The sequence below is a fragment of the Xenopus laevis genome, chromosome 5L (genome assembly GCF_017654675.1).
Source record: "Xenopus laevis strain J_2021 chromosome 5L, Xenopus_laevis_v10.1, whole genome shotgun sequence".
NCBI classification, from domain to species: Eukaryota; Metazoa; Chordata; class Amphibia; order Anura; family Pipidae; genus Xenopus; species Xenopus laevis.
The window spans coordinates 12,654,503-12,677,794 of NC_054379.1; the positions used below are offsets into that span (position 1 = coordinate 12,654,503).

A 23,292-nucleotide genomic window follows, 5' to 3' on the forward strand; every position below is an offset into this window, starting at 1 on the left:
CATCAAACATCGTATTACCTGCACGACAACACATGTCATCTATATTATAACTTGTCCGTGTGGGTTAACATATGTTGGGAAAACTCAAAACAATCTACGGGAGAGAATGGGCAATCATAGATCCTCAATTAAACGGGCACTTGAATCGGGAAAATCGGATTTACCACTACCCAAACATTTTTTAGCAAAGGGACATGGGTTACCCACTTTGAGATTCATGGGGATTGACTTGGTACCTGAACCTAATAGGGGGGGTGACTGGGACCGGTTACTTTTGCAAAAAGAAGTTTATTGGATTAAAACTTTGGACACCGTGGCCCCTCGCGGTCTCAATGAATATTGCTCTTTTTCTCCTTTTTTGGATAAAAGATAAAAGGGGTAGATTCTGTAAAATGATTGTCAAGTATAATATAGCGATCTCTGCAAACAGTTTGTTTTTAGGTTTTGATACTGGTAATCCTTTTTGTGGATTTTTAAGTGTTTTTATATATAAATTCTATTTTGATGTTTAATATTTAATATTTATATATAGCACGTTATACACTGTATTTCACATTCTGTGTTTTATATGTATTTGCTTCTACAGAATGTATCTATTGGAAGAACCAGTCACACTAATGAATTTTCTAATTATCCCTCACACCTGAAAGGGGGCGTCACTGGGAGGTGGGAGTGAGCTGGGTGAGTCTTTAAATAGTTTTCACTTTGTTGTAATCTTTATCTTGATAAAGGCTCCACTCGAGAGCCGAAACGTTGATGGAATAAACAGTTTTACATTTCTTGAAGAAAATCCTGGTGTGCTTCAGCTTTTTTGTCGTGGATATTTTACTTCTGGATTGCACCCAGGTCCCTAACTCCTGAAGTGTGTGCTAAAGCCTTCTACACTGTATGAATTTTTCTTGCTTGGAGCACCACCATTTGTAACTTACAGCTATCCTACTCACCACATGGCCATGGAGGATTTCATGGAAAAGAGTGGACAGAATCTTCTGTATGCAGAGACGTGGCACATCACGGAATCTGAAATTGAAAAGGTATTGTGGCATAATACACATACTGAAGAACCCGGCATTGATTGCCCCAAAGATATATATAACAAACTTTTTCATCTTAAAAAACGCGAAGTAGATCTAGACTTGCACGGACTATTTCTGTCAGACTACTTTAGATCCAAGAGAATACCACGTGGATTTCGCATTAAAAATGCTCCAACTATTGGAAGACACAATCCCGACCTATGCAGGAAGTGGGTTGGAGTGTTAAATCGCTGTTCCCTTGACCTCATGGTTTTGGTCATTGAAGAAGTTAGCAGTGAATTAAGTAAAGTGCGAAAAGAAATTGCCACACTAGAAAATACACACCAGATTGCCATACATGAGGCAACATTTGCAGAATTCCACACTAAATTGAAAAACAATGTGGACACATTTAAAAATGACTTACTCCGCTTTAAAAGAGAGAAATTGCGCAAGGTGGATGAAGACTACCAACAACACCGCGTTTACAGGTGGCTTGCAGGCGGAGGAGGAACGGGTGGATGGCGGAGAGGACAACCAAGATGGCGGAAACAGCGCATCCGTACTCTCAGTACAGTGGACAGCTCTGGCGAATCAGCCGGCGAAGATGATACTACGTCATCAGGACGCGACGTTCCTGTAACACAGCACGCTGCCACAGCCGCATCCTCTTCTAGCCAGAAAGCGATCCATTTTCAGCTGGACACCCTACCCACAGACCGAGGACCGAGAGAGGAATTTTCCCCAGTGAATACCAGGAGCGCAGGCAGAGCAGGCCGAGGCGCATCCGGAGGGGGAAGAAGCAGAGGAGGACGTCCTCCCAGATACCCGCATTGACTCCAATATATAACTTGTCGCAACACACGCTGACACAAGCCGAGTCATCACTACTTTGCAAAGGTACATCTTTTATCCCCACAGTACCATTTAACAAATTTAATTGTGAGGTGGATTGTTATAAGATGGGCAGAAAACTACGTTTACTAGAACATTATGGGGACAAAAAACAAGACGACACTCAATTAAAATGGAAGACGAAAAGTGACTTTGACCCTAGTTCTAGCAATACTAACATTAAGGTGTTTTTGCAGACTGTTTCTCACGAAATTTCTAACTTGTCTGAATCTTCATTTAAGGTACACCCTAATTTGTCTGCTGATGAAAGAGGAGCTCTTAAGTCTTTGAATAACGATAAATCCATTGTAATACGACCAGCAGACAAAGGAGGGGGTATCGTTATAATGAATTATAAAGACTATCGTGATGAGGTATGTAATCAGCTTAACAATGTTGCGGTTTATCAAAAGTTAACCTTTAATCCTGTATCTAAATTTAAGGATGACATAGAATTAGTATTAAAACATGCTGTAACCCAAAAGTGGATTACTGAGGGAGAAAGAATTTTCCTTACTCAGGAACACCCTATTTGTCCAGTACTTTATTGTCTTCCCAAGGTACATAAAGATGTGAAGAATCCACCCGGTAGGCCCATTGTGTCCTCTCGTGGGAGTTTGTTACATCCCATTGGCCTATTTTTAGATGATTGTCTACAAAGTACCGTACAAGCTCTCCCCTACTATTTAAAAGATACTCAACAACTTTTGGAAATTGTGTCAAATTTAAAATTACCTAACGAACCCATACTATTAGCTTCCCTCGATGTAAGCAGTTTATATACTATTATCCCTCACTCTGAAGGAATTAAATCAGTTCGGTGGGCACTACAAAATTCTGCTGTGTACGCTGGCCCTCCAATCGAATTTATTTGTCAATTATTGGAGTTAACATTGAAATGCAACTACTTTCGGTTTGAAAAACATTTTTTTCTTCAAAAGACAGGCACATCGATGGGTGCCTCGATGGCTCCGGCCTACGCCAACTGTTATATGGCCATGTACGAACAGCATAATATTGTCCCTTTATACGGTGATTCCCTGTTACTGTATTTACGTTATATTGACGATATTTTAATTGTATGGCGAGGCAGCGAAGCAACATTGAATGCGATGGTCGAAGACCTTAACAAGCTGGATAGTCCAGTTAGGTTTACTGCTACAATACATCCGCAACAAATTCAATTTTTAGATGTGGAAATTTTTAGAAGGGATAATAGCTTGGGGTACAAATTATATCGTAAACCCACAGATAGGAACACTTTATTGTACGCCACAAGTTTTCATCCCCCAAGTTCCAAAAATGCAGTTCCCTTCTCTCAATTTTTACGCACTATGCGGAACAATTCTGAACAAGATATTTGTGAGTTACAATTACAAGAAACTTTTGACCGGTTTGTACAAAGGGGCTATGACCAGAATACTTTATCGGCTGCCTTGACTAAGGCACGAGCACACATTGCACAAGAGAGGGCGAGACAGGGCAAGAAGACACCTAATGAAGGAAACCGCTTCATTGTAACATCTACTTATACCACAGGTTCCCCAGCAATTAGAAATATTGTAGACAATCACTGGCCCATCATATTAAGCGATAAAAGTTTGGCCCATAAAGTGAAGGAAAAACCACTATGGGGATTCAAAAGGGGCCCTAATCTGAGAAGTTTACTGATGAAAACAGATCCTGTTCAATGTTATGATACATGCAGTGCCATCTCAAGTAAACTTAAGAAAGGGTGTTTTAAATGTGCGGGGTGCATTACCTGTAGACAGATGACAACAGGTAATTCTTTTAGACACCCCCATTCTGGGAAAGAAATACCCATCAAACATCGTATTACCTGCACGACAACACATGTCATCTATATTATAACTTGTCCGTGTGGGTTAACATATGTTGGGAAAACTCAAAACAATCTACGGGAGAGAATGGGCAATCATAGATCCTCAATTAAACGGGCACTTGAATCGGGAAAATCGGATTTACCACTACCCAAACATTTTTTAGCAAAGGGACATGGGTTACCCACTTTGAGATTCATGGGGATTGACTTGGTACCTGAACCTAATAGGGGGGGTGACTGGGACCGGTTACTTTTGCAAAAAGAAGTTTATTGGATTAAAACTTTGGACACCGTGGCCCCTCGCGGTCTCAATGAATATTGCTCTTTTTCTCCTTTTTTGGATAAAAGATAAAAGGGGTAGATTCTGTAAAATGATTGTCAAGTATAATATAGCGATCTCTGCAAACAGTTTGTTTTTAGGTTTTGATACTGGTAATCCTTTTTGTGGATTTTTAAGTGTTTTTATATATAAATTCTATTTTGATGTTTAATATTTAATATTTATATATAGCACGTTATACACTGTATTTCACATTCTGTGTTTTATATGTATTTGCTTCTACAGAATGTATCTATTGGAAGAACCAGTCACACTAATGAATTTTCTAATTATCCCTCACACCTGAAAGGGGGCGTCACTGGGAGGTGGGAGTGAGCTGGGTGAGTCTTTAAATAGTTTTCACTTTGTTGTAATCTTTATCTTGATAAAGGCTCCACTCGAGAGCCGAAACGTTGATGGAATAAACAGTTTTACATTTCTTGAAGAAAATCCTGGTGTGCTTCAGCTTTTTTGTCGTATATATATATATATATATATATAGATATAGATATAGATATATAGATATATAGAATAGAGATAGCTATATATAGTGAATAAAGTACCCCCTATTGTAAAATAGTCACCGAGGAGTTTCATGACCATATAAAAGTACTAGGCTGAGGTTACTTCTAATATCCTCATAATTTCCAACAAGGGGTACTTTATTTATTATAATACACACGTTTCAGTGAGTCATGTGACAAAAATGACATCACTACTCACCGTTTATAACTGATGACATCATTACTCACCGTTTATAAGGATATCATTTACAAGATATTCATGGCTTTTGTGCATTATATAGTGAATAAAGTACCCCCTCTTGTAAAATATAAGGATATTATTAGTTACCGAGGAGTTTCATGACCATATAAAAACACGAGGCCGAAGGCCGAGTGTTTTTATACAGGTCATGGAACTCCGAGGTAACTTCTAATATCCTCATATTTTACAACTGGGGGTACTTTATTTATTATAATACACAAATTTTAGTGAGTCATGTGACAGAAATGACATCACTACTCACCGTTTATAACTGATGACATCACTACTCACCGTTTATAAGGATATAATTTACAGGATATTCATGGCTTTTGTGTATTATATATATATATATATGTATATACATCCTGTCCATCAACCAACAGACATGACTTCCTATTATAACATGCATTATGGTTGGCAAAGAGCTGACATTCCACTGCTTTCAGTTGTAATTAAAGCTCATTCTGAAGAACCCCCTCCCCCTTTTTATTTTTCCCCCCCAGGTTTTCACCAGTTACATTGATCTGCTCTACCCCACGGAGGATCGAAACGACAGACTGATGGATTCCTATTTCTTTACCTGTGACTGCAGAGAGTGCTCCACTAAACAGAAGGTACCTGATATTCCCACATTCACTGCACTCCTCAGGCAGCAGGGGGGATAAAAGGAATGATCCTGTAGGGTACATGGCATGTACGGTGGGACCTTATGATATAAATGGACAGTTTTGTGCTGAATTTGCAGATATAATGTGAATAGGAGAAGGAAGTTCCTCCCAAATTTACTGCATAGAACCAAGGAGCGAGGCCAGGGCTGTATTTAGTATCTTGGGTGGCATCGGACCTAAACATGCCCTTATGAAGTGCGCGATGATGTCATGCAATGTATTCAGCGGAAGTGATGTCATCGTCCCGTGCTCACAACGTCACTTTGCGTGTTTCCTCTGTCCCCCTACCCTCCACCCCCTCAGCTCTGGAAATCCGTAGCAGAGGGTGGGAAGGGTTAAAAAAAAAAAATAGGCCACCCCCAAAACGTGCCGTCTTAGGCACAGGCCTATATATAAATATGGCCCTGAGTTGGGCTCAAGAGTAGAAACGGAAATATAATAAAAGGTGCAAAGTTTGCAACTAGTCTCATCACCTATAACAGCCAATCAGCGGGTAGCATTTATTGGTCATATCTGGTTGCTGTGGGTTATTGCATCTGGGCAGCCTTAAAGGAGAAGGAAACCCTACAAATAAATAAATAAATAAATAAATAAAAATGGCATATTTTATATAGTGAACTTATTGCACGAGGCTAAAGTTTCAGCTTGTCAATAGCAGCAATGATCCAGGACTTCAAACTTGTCACAGGGGGTCACCATCTTGGAAAGTGTCTGTGACACTCACATGCTCAGTGGGCTCTGATTGGCTGTTGAGAAGCTAAGCTTAGGGCTCGTCACTAATTATCCAGCAGAAAATGAGCTTCCCTGGCTGTAATATAAGCTGATGCTACAGGTTTGCTGATTATTAAATGCTGATGCTAATTGCACTGGTTTCTGTGCTGCCATGTAGTAATTATCTGTATTAATTACTAATCAGCCTTATATTGTGACATTTCTATTCTATGTGTACTGTATATTGTGAGTGGGTCCCTAAGCTCAGTAAGTGACAGCAGCACAGAGCATGTGCAGTGAATCTGCAGAAAAGAAGATGGGGAGCTACTGGGGCATCTTTGGAGACACAGATCTTTACTGCTAAAGGGCTGGGGTTGCCTTGGGCTGGTACAGAAGCACAAACATCATGTACAACATTTCTACCTACTACTTTAGTTAGGCTTTAGTTCTCCTTTAAGTCTACTAGAAAATCATATAAACATGAAATAAGCCCAATAGGCTGGTTTTGGCTCCAAACAGATCTTTACTGCTAAAGGGCTGGGGTTGCCTTGGGCTGGTACAGAAGCACAAAACATAATGTACAACATTTCTAGCTACTTCTTTAGTTTAACTTTCCTTGTCCTTTAATACCATTTATTACATATGGGGAAAGAGTCTTTGACTCGTCTGTATTGTTTAGTACAGATGTATCTTTGTCTAGATAGATGGATCTCTATGTCCCACATGCCTCACTCTCACTGATCTCCAGGCTGGAGTTCTGGGATTCAATAAGAGCACATAAACATTCTCCCCCGTATGTCACCTTAATTGTCCCTCAGTCTAATCCCCTAGGGGGGGGCCAGTGTTGTGTGATCAAGCTTTTCTTTATTCCCCTTGTTGCCTGAATTCTAAATCCCCTTATTCATTTCTTTACAGGATCCGGCAAAATTGGAAATCCGAAAACTGAGCGACCCTCCGAGCCACCAGACAGTGAAAGACATGATCAAATATGCACGCAACATCGTCGAGGAGTTCCGGAGAGCAAAGCACTATAAGAATATCCTTTTCCCCATGAGTTCTACACGGCTGCATTATAGCGAGCTCTCTGACATCATAGAGGCAGTTATTACAGTCCCCCCCCCCCGCCCAAAGTAATTTTTTTAAGGAACTCTGACCAGTACCCCTTAAGCTTTCTCCACATCCACAGTGACATCAAACCACTCTCCCTTATCCTCTAGACCAGTGCTGTCCAACTGCTCCCCCCCCATTCAGACCCCCCCTGCATTGTTCAGACCTGTAACACCCCTATTATTCACACCTCAGACCCTGTTCACACTTCACACAAACTGCTGGAGGGGCAGCAGCATTGTGTCCCTGTATGTAGCACTGTATCAACTGTTTCATCTTAGAGTCCTGATAGGTTTCCCTGTCTCCTGCTCTTTTCTGCCTTCCCTACACTCCGTGTGTGTGCCATACTCTGCCTGCCCTATGCTCCCTGTGTGTGCCATTCTCTGACTGTCCTATGCTCCCTGCATGTGCTACACTCAGCCTGTCCTTTGCTCCCTGTGTGTGCCATACTCTGCCTTCCCTATGCTCCCTGTGTGTGACATACTCTGCCTGTAGGATGCGTACCTGGTAGGTGTTTGTTTTAGGGGTTTGTTAGCATTTGGAAATTGTTGTTAGGGGCTCCTAAGGTGGTTAATCATGTGCTGAGCGGTTGCTGTGTTATCCATAGAGGAGGAGGTGCGCACTTTGTCTGGGTCTGAACAGTATAGGGCTTTGATAGTGTGAACAATAGAGGTGTTACAGGTGTGAACAATTTAGGAGCTAAAGCTGGCCATACACAGGCCAATAAAAGCTGCCAACAGACCGAGTCAGCAGCTTATTGGTCTGTTTCTGGGGACCTCCAACAGGCTTCCCCGTTCTGGACGAAAGTCGGCCAGATTTCGCAGGCCAGGGTTTGCGCCCGCATCTGTTTTTGATATGGTCCCGCGATCAGACCGCCCCTATTGTCTGCATTATGACGATCGGATCAGCTCAATATCGCCCACCTCAATGTGGGCACATCGGGGAGAGATTCGCTCGTTTGGCGAAATCACCAAATGAGTGGATCTCTAAGTGCATGGCCACCTTTACAGTCTTTAGAGTCTTCAGCCTTTACTGAATTTGTTAATTTCTGTCCGGATACCTTTTAAAGCTTAGATAAGGTAAGTAGTCACAAGAAACATGTGACCACCAAGTCCGTGTCACAATGGTGGCATAGGCAGAGTAATGCTTTCATGGAAGCTATAGATAAACATGGAATGGAAGAATAAAGAATGAAGCTGTAGTTTCCCTTTCATCTACTTATTCTCCTTTACTATTCCACCTCCCAGTGAGCTGCTGGAGATGTGTGAGCTGAGTCTGGATAAGATGGGCTCTGTGTTTGTGGACAGCAACGTGTACATGTTACATATGATGTACCAGGCAATGGGCGTGTGTCTGTACTTGCAGGAGTGGGACGGAGCCTTAAAGTACGGAGAGAAGATTATCAAACCCTACAGGTAAAGCATCGATTTAATGGACCTGTAACACTTTGAGGTTGAGGCATTAGGGCAGAGACACACACTCAGATTCAGGGAGATTAGTCGTCCAGTGACATATCTCCTTCCTCAGGGCGACTAAGTCACCCGAAGTTGCCTCACGAAGCGCTCCAAGTGCCATCGCACTGGTGGATTACATTCTAGCCGGCGGGAGGCAGTTTGGGGAGATTAGTCGCCCTGAGGAAGATTTGTCGCTGGACGACTTATCTCCCCGAATCTGAGTGTGTGTCTCTGCCCTTAGAGTGCGTGTAAACACAGCATGTAGGTGTCTCTTATCTGTCTCCTTCATACACTCCCAGACTCTGACCTTGAGAAGTCTATGGGCGACCAAGTCTATCTGCACCAATGTGCCATAGTATCTGGAACAGGAGGCCCTGCAGACAGATTTTGGAGGGGACCTTATTCATGACTGATTTCTCTTTCTCCTTCCAGTAAGCACTATCCCGCATATTCCCTGAATGTGGCCTCCATGTGGCTGAAGCTGGGCCGCCTGTATATGGGCCTGGAAAAGACAACTATTGGGACAAAGGCTCTGAAGAAGGTAAAACTCCCTCTGCTTGAATTCATATGGACAAAAATAAGTATCTGGGGCAGTGGATCACGAGCTTTCTCTTGGGTGGTGAAGCAATGGGCACTCACTGGTGCTGTCCTATAGTTTCTCACTAGGGAGGGGCAGTCTAGACTTTCTTCTGGACAACTCATCTAAAGCAGGACATCTTGGGTGGAGTTTCTATAGGGAGGAGCATCTCGAAAGCTGAAATACGGAAAGCCATCTCCCATAGACTCCACTTTATCGATATAATCCACATTTTTCTAAATTATTTCCATTTTCTGTGTAATAATAAAACAGTAACCTGTACTTGATCCCAACTAAGATATAATTTATCCTTATTGGAGGCAAAACCAGCCTATTGGGTTTATTTAATGTTTACATGATTTTCTAGTAGACTTAAGGCATGAAGATCCAAATTACAGAAAGATTCATTATCTGGAAAACCCCAGGTCCCAAGCATTCTGGATAATAGGTCCCATACCTGTAATAATAAAACAGTAGCTTGTACTTGATCCCAACTAAGATATAATTAATCCTTATTGGAAGCAAAACCAGCCGATTGGGTTTATTTTAATGTTTATATGATTTTCTAGTAGACTTAAGGCATGAAGATCCAAATTATGGAAAGAGCCGTTCTCTGGAAACCCCAAGTCCCGAGCATTCTGGATAACAGGTCCCATACCTGTATGTGCCCATGAAGATAGGTGTACAATAACCCTTTGTAATGCTCAGTATACATTAAGGCAGAGTTTTATTCACCCCACCAAAAAAGAAGCGCAGGGTTTTTAGGGAATAAATAACTTCTTCACATTGACCCCCCCCTTCTCTACCCCAATTTTTGCCTCCCCCATTCCTATATTTGCAAGCATGCCAAAAAATGGTCGAACCTGTTAATTTAGTAGAATTGCAACTGTATAATGTATCCGGATCCGTTCTAATATATAATTTGCTGGATACCTTTATTCGGGTAAAATAAGTAATGGACCCATAGAGCTTACAATCTATGGTTGTTGCTTGAAGCACATGGAGATTGCTTTAGACTGGCACAGGGGTTGTCGTCTACATTCAAACCCACGATCCTTCTCCTGGGCCCCAATGGCTCATTATTTCATTATATTCTGGTACCAAAATGTCAGAACATAGACTTACCTCTAAACATTGCTGAGTTGCCTCGGAGGATTAATCTGCTGAATTTCACATGTATTTCTTCTCCCTCCTTTAGGCGCTGGCTATAATGCAAATAGCCCATGGTCCTGATCATCATTATATTGCCGAGATCAAGAAGGAATTGGAGCTGTGAGGCACAACATCTATGCAAGTCCTTCAGCAATGGGGATCCAGGACACCGATTCACCCCCATCCACTGCAAGCTCCTGTGTCTTCCACGATGGCCTGAGAATCATGGGAGTCTTATTCCCCGGACACTTGAAAACAAAAGGACTAGAACATCTTAATGCAAAGAAAACTGGTGGGCTACAGGCTAGGGACCCCCCTAGAGTCCTGCTGCTTTAAGCAGTGAAGCCCAGTGGGTGGTATAAATATTCTGAGATCTCCTGTGTTGGCTTGTAAAACTCTTTCATATTCCTACTACTGCTCAGTTGGCCTTTATCTTGAATTTATTTGGGTATGTATCTGAACTCGACCCCCTTTCCCCAGTCGGTTCCACCCTGGCGTCCCCTGTATGACAGTTTTTCAGAAATGCTGCCCGTAACTGTCACATGATGGAGCTTGTTGATTGACTTTTTATTTAATGCTGTGTTTCCGTTGCCTGAGAATGAAATGCAACCAACGTTTTGCCTGCTGATTTTATCACTGAGATTGCTGCTTTACACTGCAGTGTGATAATAAAAAAACACCCAACACTCTGGCGTCTCTGTTAATCCAATTGATCATTCCTTAATCCAGGGGTCCCCAACCTTTCTTACCCATGAGCCACATTTCTGGGGGTGACAGTTTTGGGCTGTGATTGGCTATTTGGTGGCTCCTACGGGGACTGGCAGGAGACTCTGTTTGACCATAAACCTGGTTTTTATACAACCAAAACTTGCCTGGAATTCAAAAAAAAGCAACTGCTTTGAGGCCACCGGGAGCAACATCCAAGGGGTTGATGAGGATGATGTTGCTCACAAGCCACTGGTTGGGGGATCACAGGCTTAAAGGAGAAGTAAATCCCTTATTAAAAACACCCTATCCTACATGGACCCCCTCCTCCCCCCCCAGCCTAGTTGCTACCCCAGGCAAATGCCCCTAACTTTTTAATTACTCCTGTGCAGTGCAGATTCATGGCATCAGAGTTTGCGGCAACCATCTTCTCCTTCTTCATCAGGTCTTCTTTTAGCGCTTCAGCAATTTCCGTGACTTTCGGCGCATGCGCAGTTGACAAAATCCCAAAGACTGCTGCTACTGTGCATGCGCCGATACGGAACTTACTTCCCGATGAAGAACGAAGAGAAGAAGATGGCTGCCATGAACTCCGATGCTGTGAATCTGCACCAAGGGGTAAGTAAAAAGTTATGGGCATTTGCTAGGCTAGGGGGGGTCTATGTAGGGTAGGGTTTTTTTCTTTAATAAGGGGTCTACCTCTCCTTTAATCTGTTTCCTAATGGGCAACAAGCAGGTTGTATTATGGGGAGGTCGGTGTCCCAATGGTCCCATCCTTAATGGTTGAATGGTTTGTGCACCAGTGAAGGTCAATGGTCCCATTTTGATTGACAGGTTTTTAGTTCCCTTGGGCAGATCTATGGTTGGACATGACCAAAGTGCTCAGCCCGTTACTCTGGTTGTTTTGAACTTTGATTGACTCAGCCTTGTTATACCACACAAGCATTAATCCAGGCCACTACTAGGTAGGCTGGACTCAACCCTGCAAAGGAAACTTGCCACCTAAGAAAGAAAATAGAAACAAAGGCTCAGTCCATTCATTGCTTCTGCAAAAACATTCCAATTTTTTCTTTAAAGGGCAAGTCAATAGAAATAGAAACAACAGCCTGCTAGATAGCAGCTCCCTAACACAAGGTAACAGCTGCCTGATAGATCTAAGAACAGCACTCAATAGTAAAATCCAGGTCCCACTGAGACACGTTAAGTTACATTGAGTAGGAGAAACAACAGCCTGTCAGAAAGCAGTTCCATCCTAAAGTGCTGGCTCTTTCTGAAATCACATGACCAGGCAAAATGACCTGAGATGCACCTACACACCAATATTACAACTAAATACACTTGCTGGTTCAGGAATGAAATTTTATATTGTAGAGTGAATTATTTGCAGTGTAAACAGCGTCATTTAGAAATAAAAACTACATCATAAAATCATGACAGAATCCCTTTAAAGGTGTTGTTCGTCTTTAAATTAACTGATAGTAGTGATATTCTGAGACAATTTGCAATTGGTCATCTTTTTTTTTTTTTATTATTTGTGGTTTTTGATTTATTTAGCTTTTTTTATTCAGCAGCTCTCCAGTTTGGAATTTCAGCAGCCCGGTTGCTAGGATTTAATTACCCTAGCAACTGTTCAGTGATGAAGAAACAAATGACTATAGTAGGGTCTGAATAGAACGATGCATAATAAAAAGTAGCAATAGCAATGAATGCCTTACTGAGCGTTTTTTTTTTGTTTTTTACAATAGAACAGTAAATAAAATCGTTAAAAAAATTCTAGTAGAAAAAAAAAAAAAACCTTTGTGAAAGGATTTTATTGAGAAAAAAAAGGCAGCAGAGTGTTACACAGAACTTTATAAAGCAAATATATACATACAAGTCCCAGTAAAAAATATTATATATATATTTATAAAATATGTGCTTTTGTTTCGATTTCTACTTAACCATTTAACTTAACACGAGAAAGCAATATACATCCCATGTTTCCTTAGCAGAGCTCATATATATATATATATATATACTGTATATACACAGAGATATTACTGTTAGGAGAACAGTGCAAAAATACTGTCCAAAGTAGTCACATTATTACAGTTATACGAAAGCTTTCGGTGCCGCTGATAAAACGTTTTTTTTTATGAAGTTGTAAGATAGAACTTTTTCCATGTAAATGAATGTTCAGTTAAAGGGGTTGTTCACCTTTAAATTATATTTTAGTATGACGTAGAGAGGGATATTCTGAGACAATTCGTAATTGGTTTTCATTTTTTATTATTTGTGGTTTTTGAGTTATTTTGTTTTTTATTCAGCAGCTCTCCAGTTTACAGTATCAGCAATCTGGTTGCTAGGGTCCAAATTCCCCTAGCAACCATGCACTGATTTGAATAAGAGACTGGAATATGAATAGGAGAGGCCTGAATAGAAAGATTATTAGCAATAACAATAAATGTGGAGCCGTACAAAGCATTTGTTTTTAGATGGAGTCAGTGATTTAAAAAGCTGGAAAGAGTCAGAAGAAGGCAAATATTGCAAAAAAGGATTATAATATGCCTCATATAATACACAAAAGCCATGAATATCCTGTAAATTATATCCTTATAAACGGTGAGTTCTGATGTCATCAGTTATAAACGGTGAGTTCTGATGTCATTTCTGTCACATGACTCACCGAAACTTGTGTATTATAATAAATAAAGTACCCCCAGTTGTAAAATATGAGGATATTAGAAGTTACCTCGGAGTTCCATGACCTGTATAAAAACACTCGGCTTTCGGCCTCGTACTTTTATATGGTCATGAAACTCCTCGGTAACTTATAATATCCTTATATTTTACACGAGGGGCTACTTTATTCACTATTTACGAGCTAGGAAGAGTCAGAAGAAAAAGCAAATAATTTAAAAAAAAAACGTTAAAAATTAAATAATGAAGACCAATTGAAAAGTGTTAGAATTTATCATTATATAACATACTAAAAGTTAACTTGAAGGTGAACCACCCCTTTAAATGCTCACGTCATGTGACCTCATGAAGTGACCGATGACATCAGGAAGCACCGCTCATACAAATATCTTAACGTTCGTTCACAGCTCAGCCACAGAACTAGAGTTGCCCGACATACTGGATAGAAATATATTTCTTAAAGGCATAGTAGCAGGCAGAAGTCGTCAGCGGAACTTTGCTTGAGCTTGTCATGTAAAAAAAAAAATCCACGTGATTAAAATGAAAATTAAAAAAAAAGGCTGGCAGCAAGGAGCAGGTTAATCCGAACATAAATTACTAAAATCCAGGAAAAAATAAATTATTGTTTTTACAAAAAAAAAAAAAAATTACAATAATTTCAGGAGACTCACGGACAGGAGCTGTGTGTGTGTTTGTGGCGCCCTATCATAAAAAAGGAAAATTGTCTCCGGGTAGTTTTCAGTCCTACTGCAAAGGCATTGGGCACAGCTCCCCCTCCCATCCATCATATCAGATGAGCCTGGAACTTTTCAAAAAGTGAATGAGAACCTGATAGACGAATTTGTACTGAGCGATGGTTTGGATCATGAACATGCGCTGCTCTCTCAGGTGCCGGAGCATCACTGGGATCTCAATGTTCTGCCAAAACAGGAGGGAAACAATATGAGCACAAGTCCTATGATAATACATTCTGCCTATCCGGATAACTAAAAATCCATATTTTTTGGAATAATAAAGTACAATTGAATTTGTTTAATCCGTATCTCCCTCCCACCACTCTCCCCAGTTTGTTCAAATGATGCAATGAGCTCTGTGTAAACAACCTCTTCCCTAAGCTGCAGCTTTTGTTAGGCTTTCATATAAGGAGCAGCTCATTATATACTGGGCTTCTCAGACATGTAATTTGTTTTACTACCTAGTTGTGTTAGGCCCGGCAGGTTTGGTTATAAAATATACAAACAAATGAGGGAAACGGGTAGGGGTGTGGCCATGGGATAAAGGGGAAGACTTGGACAGGGATTTATAGCAGGATATTAAAGAGGGGCTGGGGGAGCTGCTAAGCAGATAGGCTGCTGAATTGGTAGCCAGGTGGAACCATAACTTCTGTGCAAACCATCACTTGGCAAGTATAAGGTTGGGATGTAAAACTGTCGGACCAAGTTGGCAGTCAGACGGGGGTTGTTTAGCATGAAACTTACTTTTAGTACATTATAGAGAGTGATATTCTGAGACAATTTGCAATTGGTTTTCATTTTTTATTATTCGTGGTTTTTGAGTTATTTAGCTTTTTATTCAGCAGCTCTCCAGTTTGCAATTTCAGCCATCTGGTTGCTATGGTCCAAATTCCCCTAGCAACCTCGCATTGATTTGAATAAGAGACTGGAATATGAATAGGAGAGGCCTGAATAGAAAAATGAGTAATAAAAAGTAGCCATAACAATTATTTGTATCCTTACAGAGCATTTGTTTTTTAGATGGGGTCAGTGACCCCCATTTAAAAGCTGGAAAGAGTCAGAAGAAGGCAAATATTGCAAAAAGGATAAAAAAATAAAATAAATAAAGGCCAATTGAAAAATTGCTTACAATCAGCCATTTTATAATATTTTTTGTGCACAAATCTCCAGTACTCCGGACCCGATGATGAAAATTTCAATGAATAAAAGAGAGGGGACGGGGTGACGAACGATAGTGGACCTAGGGCGCCTGCTATGTAAATCCGGCCCTGCTCCCACCACTCTCCTCTTTAAGCAGGATAGTTTGTTCAAATGATGTAATGAGCTCTGTATAAACAACCTCTTCCCGATTGCTTAAGATGCAAACTGGAGAGCTGCTGAATAAAAAGACAAATAACTCAAAAACCACAAATAATAAAAAATTTAAAACCCAATAGCAAATTGTCTCGGAATATCACTCTGTACATCATACTAAAAGTTTACTCAAAGGTGAACAACTGCTTTAAAGGAAAACTATACCCCCAAAATGAATAATACTTAAGCAACAGATTTTATATCAACGTAAGTGACATATTAAAGAATCTTACCAAACTGGTATATATAATTAAGTAAATCTTGCCCTTTTACATCTCTTGCTTTGAACCACCATTTTGTGATGGTCTGTGTGCTGCCTCAGAGATCACCTGACCAGAAATACTGCAGCTCTAACTGTAACAGGAAGAGATCACCTGACCAGAAATACTGCAGCTCTAACTGTAACAGGAAGAGATCACCTGACCAGAAATACTGCAGCTCCAACTGTAACAGGAAGAGATCACCTGACCAGAAATACTGCAGCTCTAACTGTAACAGGAAGAAGTGTGGAATCAAAAGACACAACCCTGTCTGTTAATTGGCTCATGTGACCTAACATGTATGGTATGTTTGTGTGCACGGTGAATCATACGATCCCAGGGGGCGGCCCTTATTTTTTAAAATGGTAATTTTCTATTTATGATTACCCAATGGCACATACTACTAGAAAAGTATATTAATATGAAAATGGTTTATTTACATGAAGCAGGGTTTTACACATGAGCTGTTGTTTTATAGAACCCCACATTGTTCGGGGGTATAGTTTTCCTTTAAGAAATGCTGTATGTTTTTTGTTAAAAAGGGGGCAAGAGTGCTGCACATACATTGGAGGGATCGTCCCCTCACCTGCCTGAGCCACACCCACAATCCCATGCGCCATGTTGTTTCTTACTCAGGATCTATACAACAACCGCCATTTCTCTGTACCTCGTTGTTTTCCAGGCAGCGAATCATCAGCTCCGTCAGCAGCACCACCCCCGTCCTTCCAACCCCGGCGCTGCAGTGAACCACAATGGGGGGATTACAGAGGCTGCTGGGATTGGCATGACGACGCACTGAGCGGATCTCTTCCAGATAGGCTGAGGAGCAACATACAGAAGAGACACATCAATACCCATGTCTGTGCCCAAGGACAAGCTGATAAATGGTCCCACAATAAAGTCTTACACAAGAAGCCTTGCATTTCATCCGGGCAGCCGTGGTCCGGCCAATCAGTGAACTGAAGGTGCCACACTGTCCTCTCTTGGCCTGACAGGAGGTGCTTCACCTTTAACCCGGTGGTTGCGTAGCAACCAGAATCCGTACGGAAGTTGGTGGTGACTTTGAACTTTCCGTACGTTTCAGAGTTGTGTTTGCTTCCAAGCTTCGGCCAATAGCGGTGACTCCTTGCTCTTCCCTCCTCCTGTGGGTCAAAAATAGAGAAGAATTCACCTTATCGATCCATTTGTTTGGCAGTGAATACAGATAGTCCAGGGGGTTTAAAGGAACAGCTCAGTGTAAAAATAAAAACTGGATAAATAGATTTAGCCAAAAATGTAATGTATAAAGGCTGGAGTGACTGGATGTGTAACATAATAGCCAGAACACTACTTCCTGCTTTGCAGCTCTCTTGCTTTCCACTGATTGGTTACCAGGCAGTAACCAATCAGTGACTTGAAGGGGGGGGGGCACATTGTAGAGACCCTAGTGGCGTAACTACCTTGGAAGCAGGGGCTGCAATTACACCAGGGCCCGCTCCCCCCAAGGGGGACGCAGAGAGACGGTATGGAAAAAATGCACACCTCAGTGTGACACCAAGGAAAAAAACAGCGTCTAGCGAATTTAGAGGGGTGGGGGGGGGGGCTCGGGTGCACAACCTGTGCCCGGGCCCGGAGGCTGTTAGTTACGTTACTGCCCGACTGCCTTATCCACAACCCGCCGAACACCATCAAACAGGAAGTGATGGTGCTGCAAACCGGAAGTGACGTCATCAAAAGTGGGCGGGACAGAAACAAGTTTTTTAAACTTTAAAAGGAGTAAAATATAGACAATATTACATAAGATAAAAAATTTAGATGAGACCCGCAACCCGATCCATGACCCACATTTATACCCGCACCTGAAAATCCTCCTCTTATTCCGCAGGGTGCCCACTTTTTTTGCGGGTAACACGTGGGTACCCGACCCCCTGCAGGACTCTAGCACATGGGTCCTAACTGTTGCTTCTGAGCTGAATGCTGAGGATCAATTGCAAACTCACTGAACATTTATGTCCCATGTGGCCCCCCTTATAGTCACTGACTAACTCAGAGTTAGAGAGCTGAAAAGCAGGAAGTAGTGTTCTGGCTATTATGTTACACATCCAGTCACTCCAGCCTTTATACATTACATTTTTGGCTAACTAACTATATTAGAAACATTTTTTAATTTGCACAGCCTATTTATTTACCCAGTTTTTATTTTATACTGAACAATTCCTTTAACTATAGAGAAAGGAGACACTGTGACTGCTGGGAATCCCAGAGGGGTGACCAAAGGTTAGAGGGGGCCCATTTGAGAGACTTGATTTTTGGCCAGGCCTATTGGGCAGGTTGAAAAATCCTTTGAGCTATGACCACATCGTCATGTTAATGCCTTCCTTGCCTGACAGGACCTTGAATTCTCAAAGAATGATCCGATTGTTGAACCCCCAGGCCATTCATAGGTGGCCCCATAAACAATATTCTGCCAGCATTAGAGGTACTCAGGCAGTTAAAGGGGTGCTTCACCTTTAAGTTAACTTATAGTATGTTATAGAATTGCTTATTCTAAGCAACTTTTCTTATTTATTTTTATAGTTTTTTTAATTATTTGCCTTCTTCTGACTCTTCCCAACCTTTAAATGGGGGGGGGGGGGTCACTGACCCCATATAAAAAACAAATGCTCTGTAAGGCTACAAATTTATTGTTATTGTTACTTTTTATTACTCCTCTTTCTATTTAGTCCCTCTCCTACTCATATTCCAACCTCTTATTCAAATCAATGCATGGTTGCTAGCAAACAGGACCCTAGCAACCAGATTGCTAAAACTGCAAAACTGGTGAATAAAATAATAAAAAATGAAAACCAATTGCAAATTGTCTCAGAATACCCCTCTCTACATCATACTAAAAAAATTAAGTGAACAGCCCCTTTACAATAAGCATGCAATCTACAACTTGCCCACCAGAGGTCTCTTTGCACATAAAAATAAGTGCAACGTTTGCCTCAGTTCTAGTATCCCAGAGCAACCAATCAGCAGGCAGCATTTGCTGGACTGTTTATAGGTGCAAACGTTGGATTGGTTGTTAAAGGTTACCACGCCTGGAGAAAAAAAGTGTCCCCACTTATTATAAGCATTCATTTTTAGTAATCCAGAATAGGTATGAAGCAGAGGACAAACTGCACTGAATGCTAATACATCACGGAGCTGGTAAGGCATTAGCAAAAGCCAGTTTCTAGTAGCGGGAGCTGCCATACTGATAGTGACCTCAGGTGACTTTATTTCTCTGCTAAAGACAGAGCAGCAGGCCCAGAGCTCGCAGGAAACAATGGGCTGTTGCATTTGGCACGGGATGAAACATCATTTAAGAAAGGGAAGTTGCAGAAGAATAACAAGTCCTGGTGCCGTCACAGCCAATAAGAAGGCTGGAATGTCAGGCTGGTTGGGACGCAGGGGGAACATGGGATCGCTGCACAAGGGACACAATAAAACACGTGCTTTTGGCTTGCACATTGGTGTCGGTGTTGTTTTTGGCAAAGCTTGTGGAAGGCAAATCCTTGCAACGGAATAACAGTGGTTACAGCTTTTGTTTTTCACATAAGCAAGCGATTAAAGGGGAACTATCAGTGTTTGCAGATGACACAAAATTATCCAGCCCAATTAATTCCATCCAGGATGTGGCACTTGCAACAGGATCTTGACAAACTGGCAATCTGGGCAGCTTAGTGGCAAATGAGATTCAATGTTGATAAATGTAAAGTCCTGCACCTGGGATGTAAGAATATCCACTTATACCCTTAATGGGACTGCACTAGGCAAATCCATAATGGAAAAGGTCCTTTTAGATGATAAACTTGTCTGTAGCAAGCAATGCCAGTCAGCAGAATCAAGGGAGGAGGGGATCATTCTTCCACTGTATAGAGCACTGGTAAGGCCCCATCTAGAATATGCCGTACAGTTTTGGTCTCCATCACTCAAACAGGACATTATTGTATTAGAGAGGGGACAGAGAAGGGCAACTAAGCTGGTAAAGGGAAAATCTTAGCTATGAGGAAAGACTGGCCAAATTGGGGATGTTCACGCTGGAGAAGAGGCGCTTAAGGGGTGATATGATGACTATGTATAAATATATAAGGGGATCATATAATAATCTCTCTAATGCTTTATTTACCAGTAGGTCTTTCCAGCTGACACAAGGTCACCCATTCCGATTAGAAGAAAAGAGGTTCCGCGTAAATATTGGGAAGGGGTTTGTTACAGTGAGAGCTGTGAAGATGTAGAATTGTCTCCCTGAATCAGTGGTACAGGCTGATACATTAGATAGGTATAAGGAAGGGTTGGATGGTGTTTAGCAAGTGAGGGAATACAGGGATATGGGAGATAGCTCATAGTACAAGTTGATCCAGGGACTGGTCCCATTGCCATTTTGGAGTCAGGAAGGAATTTTTCCCCCTCTGAGGCAAATTGGAGAGGCTTCAGATGGGTTTTTTGCCTTCCTCTGGATCAACTGGCAGTTAGGCAGACTAAAAAAAAAAACTAAAAGGTTGAACTTGATGGGTGTGTGTCTTTTTTCAACCTAACTCACTATGTTACTATATTGATACATCTGGGCATAAGTTTCTTCACTCATTTTAATTGCGAGGCGGAAAATGTCCCATCAGTGTAGTAGAACAATAAACAGATAGAAGTATCATTACATTCCTTTTGCACGGTTGAATCATCTTGTATAAAGCTGCCCGTGCTTATAATAAAATGCCACTCCTTCTTCCTTACTATAAGTCTCCTTATGCTTTTCTCAAAGCTCTCCTGACAGTCAGATAACCCTTAGCATGTGGCATTGTCTGCCAACCATTGGGGGGTCTTGTATAATTATCTGGAAGCCACCCTTGACCCCCACAGCTTTGCCAGTCTGGGAACCTACCTCATCGGCGTTGACCATGGCAATGACATTCACCCCCTGCTCCCAAACCATCTGCCAGAAGTCGTGAAAGGTTTGGGGCAGGGGGCCTTGGGTAGCGATGTAATGCCAGTCTTTCCCACTCACAGTGACCTGCAATGGAAGAGGCAGAAACACTAAATCTACTAAATGATGTGTATTTATCTCTACTGAGCCCAAAATTACCCAACACTCCCAATGCATTATGCAAGTAAATAGGTTCTGGTTGGGCGAGTTGCTAAATCCATTCGGATAATGTTGCATTAAAACATATACACACATCAGCAGACACAGTGACTCCATGGGTCCCTTAAAGGGATACTGTCATGGGAAAACGCATTTTTTTTTTTTTTTGTTTTGTTTTTTTTAAACACATCAGTTAATAGTGCTGCTCCAGCAGAATTCTGCACTAAAATCCCTTTCTTAAAAGAGCAGACAGATTTTTTTATATTTAATTTGAAATCTGACATGGGGCTAGACATATTCTCAGTTTCCCAGCTGCCCATAGTCATGTGCTTTGATAAACTTTAGTCAGTCTTTACTGCTGTACTGCAAGTTGGAGTGATATCACCCCCTTCCTTTCCCCCCCCAGCAGCCAAACAAAAGAACAATGGGAAGGTAACCAGATAACAGCTCCCTAACACAAGATAACAGCTGCCTGGTAGATCTAAGAACAACACTCAATAGTAAAATCCAGGTCCTACTGAGACACATTCAGTTACATTGAGTAGGAGAAACAACAGCCTGCCAGAAAGCAGTTCCATCCTAAAGTGCTGGCTCTTTCTGAAATCACATGACCAGGCAAAATGACCTGAGATGCACCTACACACCAATATTACTACTAAATAAATACACTTGTTGGTTCAAAAATAAAATTTTATATTGTAGAGTGAATTATTTGTAGGGATGCACTGAATCCACTATTTTGGATTTGGCCAAACCCTCGAATCTTTCTTAAAAGATTTGGCCGAATACCAAACCGAATCCTAATTTGCATATCCAAATTAGGGGTGGAAAGGGGAAAAAAATTTTCTTCCTTGTTTTGTGACAATATTCACGGAATTTCCCTCCCCGCCCCTAATTTGCAAATTGGAATTCAGTTTGGTCGGGCAGAAGGATTCATCCGAATCCTGCTGAAAAAAGCCAAATCCTGGCCGAATCCTGGATTCGGTGCATCTCTAATTAAGGGCAGTGTAAACAGCTTAATTCAGAAATAAAAATTACATCATAAAAATCATGACAGAATCCCTTTAAGTAATAAGGACATGTGGCTGTCCATTGTGGGTTCCATTAGCATCCATTGGTGAATGAAGGCTATAAGCTTGGGGCGGCACACTCCAATACATGCCTGGCACTACACCATACTTGGCCTGCCCTAAGGATCTGGTGAGTTTTGTAAATTCAATGGAGAAACCTGCAATTTCCTATGGACTAATAATATGTAGGACCCTCGACTGCATCAGTGGCAGTAGCTGTAGGATCTCCTTATTACCTTGATATGGGAGGCGTTGATGTAACCCGTGGGGTTTTCTTTGGTTGGCACAAGCTCTACTCTGTTCTCCTCGTATGGAATATCCTCGCAAACACGGTTGCGCTCTAGATTTTCTGGCAACACCGCCGTGGTGAAAACTGCATCCGGCTTTCTCTTTGGAATTTGCTCATATTCAGTAAACACCATTCCCTCCTCCAGTTTCCATCTCAAGGTCTTGCACTGCAGAGAAAACATATGGGGCCACGTTAGGACTTGCCCAAGTCATCAAAGATAACGTCTCGTAGTTCATTAAGCAAACTCAATGCATGGACCTTGTTTCTTATTGAGACCTATTGAACATATATATGGCCAAAGGTAGATGACACCCCATTTAATTATAAGAATTGGCTATTTAAGCCACACTGACCATTATCAACACAGATGCCACTATAGCTTTGTGGCAATAGTTTGGGGTTGGCCCTATCCTGTATCAGCAGAATTATAACCCTATGCTGAAAGTAAGGCTCATGCAGATTGGGTTTACTGAGATGGAAATATAAGAACCTGGATGGCCTGTACAGAGCATTGGCCTCAACCCAACTGAACCCCTTGAATTGGAACACCAAGTCCAACCAGACCTGATCCCAACATCTATGCCCAACCACTCACATATGGATGGAAGCAAAT

At 41.5% G+C, this 23,292-nt stretch overlaps 2 protein-coding genes across 2 annotated transcripts in view; one reads left to right on the forward strand and one right to left on the reverse strand.

Moving 5' to 3' along the window:
• Positions 1-11,190, forward strand: part of smyd2.L (SET and MYND domain containing 2 L homeolog) — a 35,801-nt gene extending 24,611 nt beyond the window's left edge. Inside the window, 5 exon segments of the mRNA NM_001086782.1 lie at positions 5,341-5,451; positions 7,132-7,252; positions 8,564-8,738; positions 9,210-9,318; positions 10,553-11,190. Of these exon segments, the coding sequence (NP_001080251.1) occupies positions 5,341-5,451; positions 7,132-7,252; positions 8,564-8,738; positions 9,210-9,318; positions 10,553-10,630 (594 nt within the window). The 3' untranslated portion in view covers positions 10,631-11,190.
• Positions 11,191-14,111: 2,921 nt separating this feature from the next.
• Positions 14,112-23,292, reverse strand: part of ptpn14.L (protein tyrosine phosphatase, non-receptor type 14 L homeolog) — a 61,763-nt gene continuing 52,582 nt past the window's right edge. The window contains exons 15-19 of the mRNA XM_018262587.2: positions 22,627-22,845; positions 21,120-21,248; positions 17,145-17,379; positions 16,905-17,056; positions 14,112-14,808 (exon numbers count right to left, since the gene is read on the reverse strand). Of these exons, the coding sequence (XP_018118076.1) occupies positions 14,680-14,808; positions 16,905-17,056; positions 17,145-17,379; positions 21,120-21,248; positions 22,627-22,845 (864 nt within the window). The 3' untranslated portion in view covers positions 14,112-14,679. The remainder of the gene's footprint in view (positions 14,809-16,904; positions 17,057-17,144; positions 17,380-21,119; positions 21,249-22,626; positions 22,846-23,292) is intronic.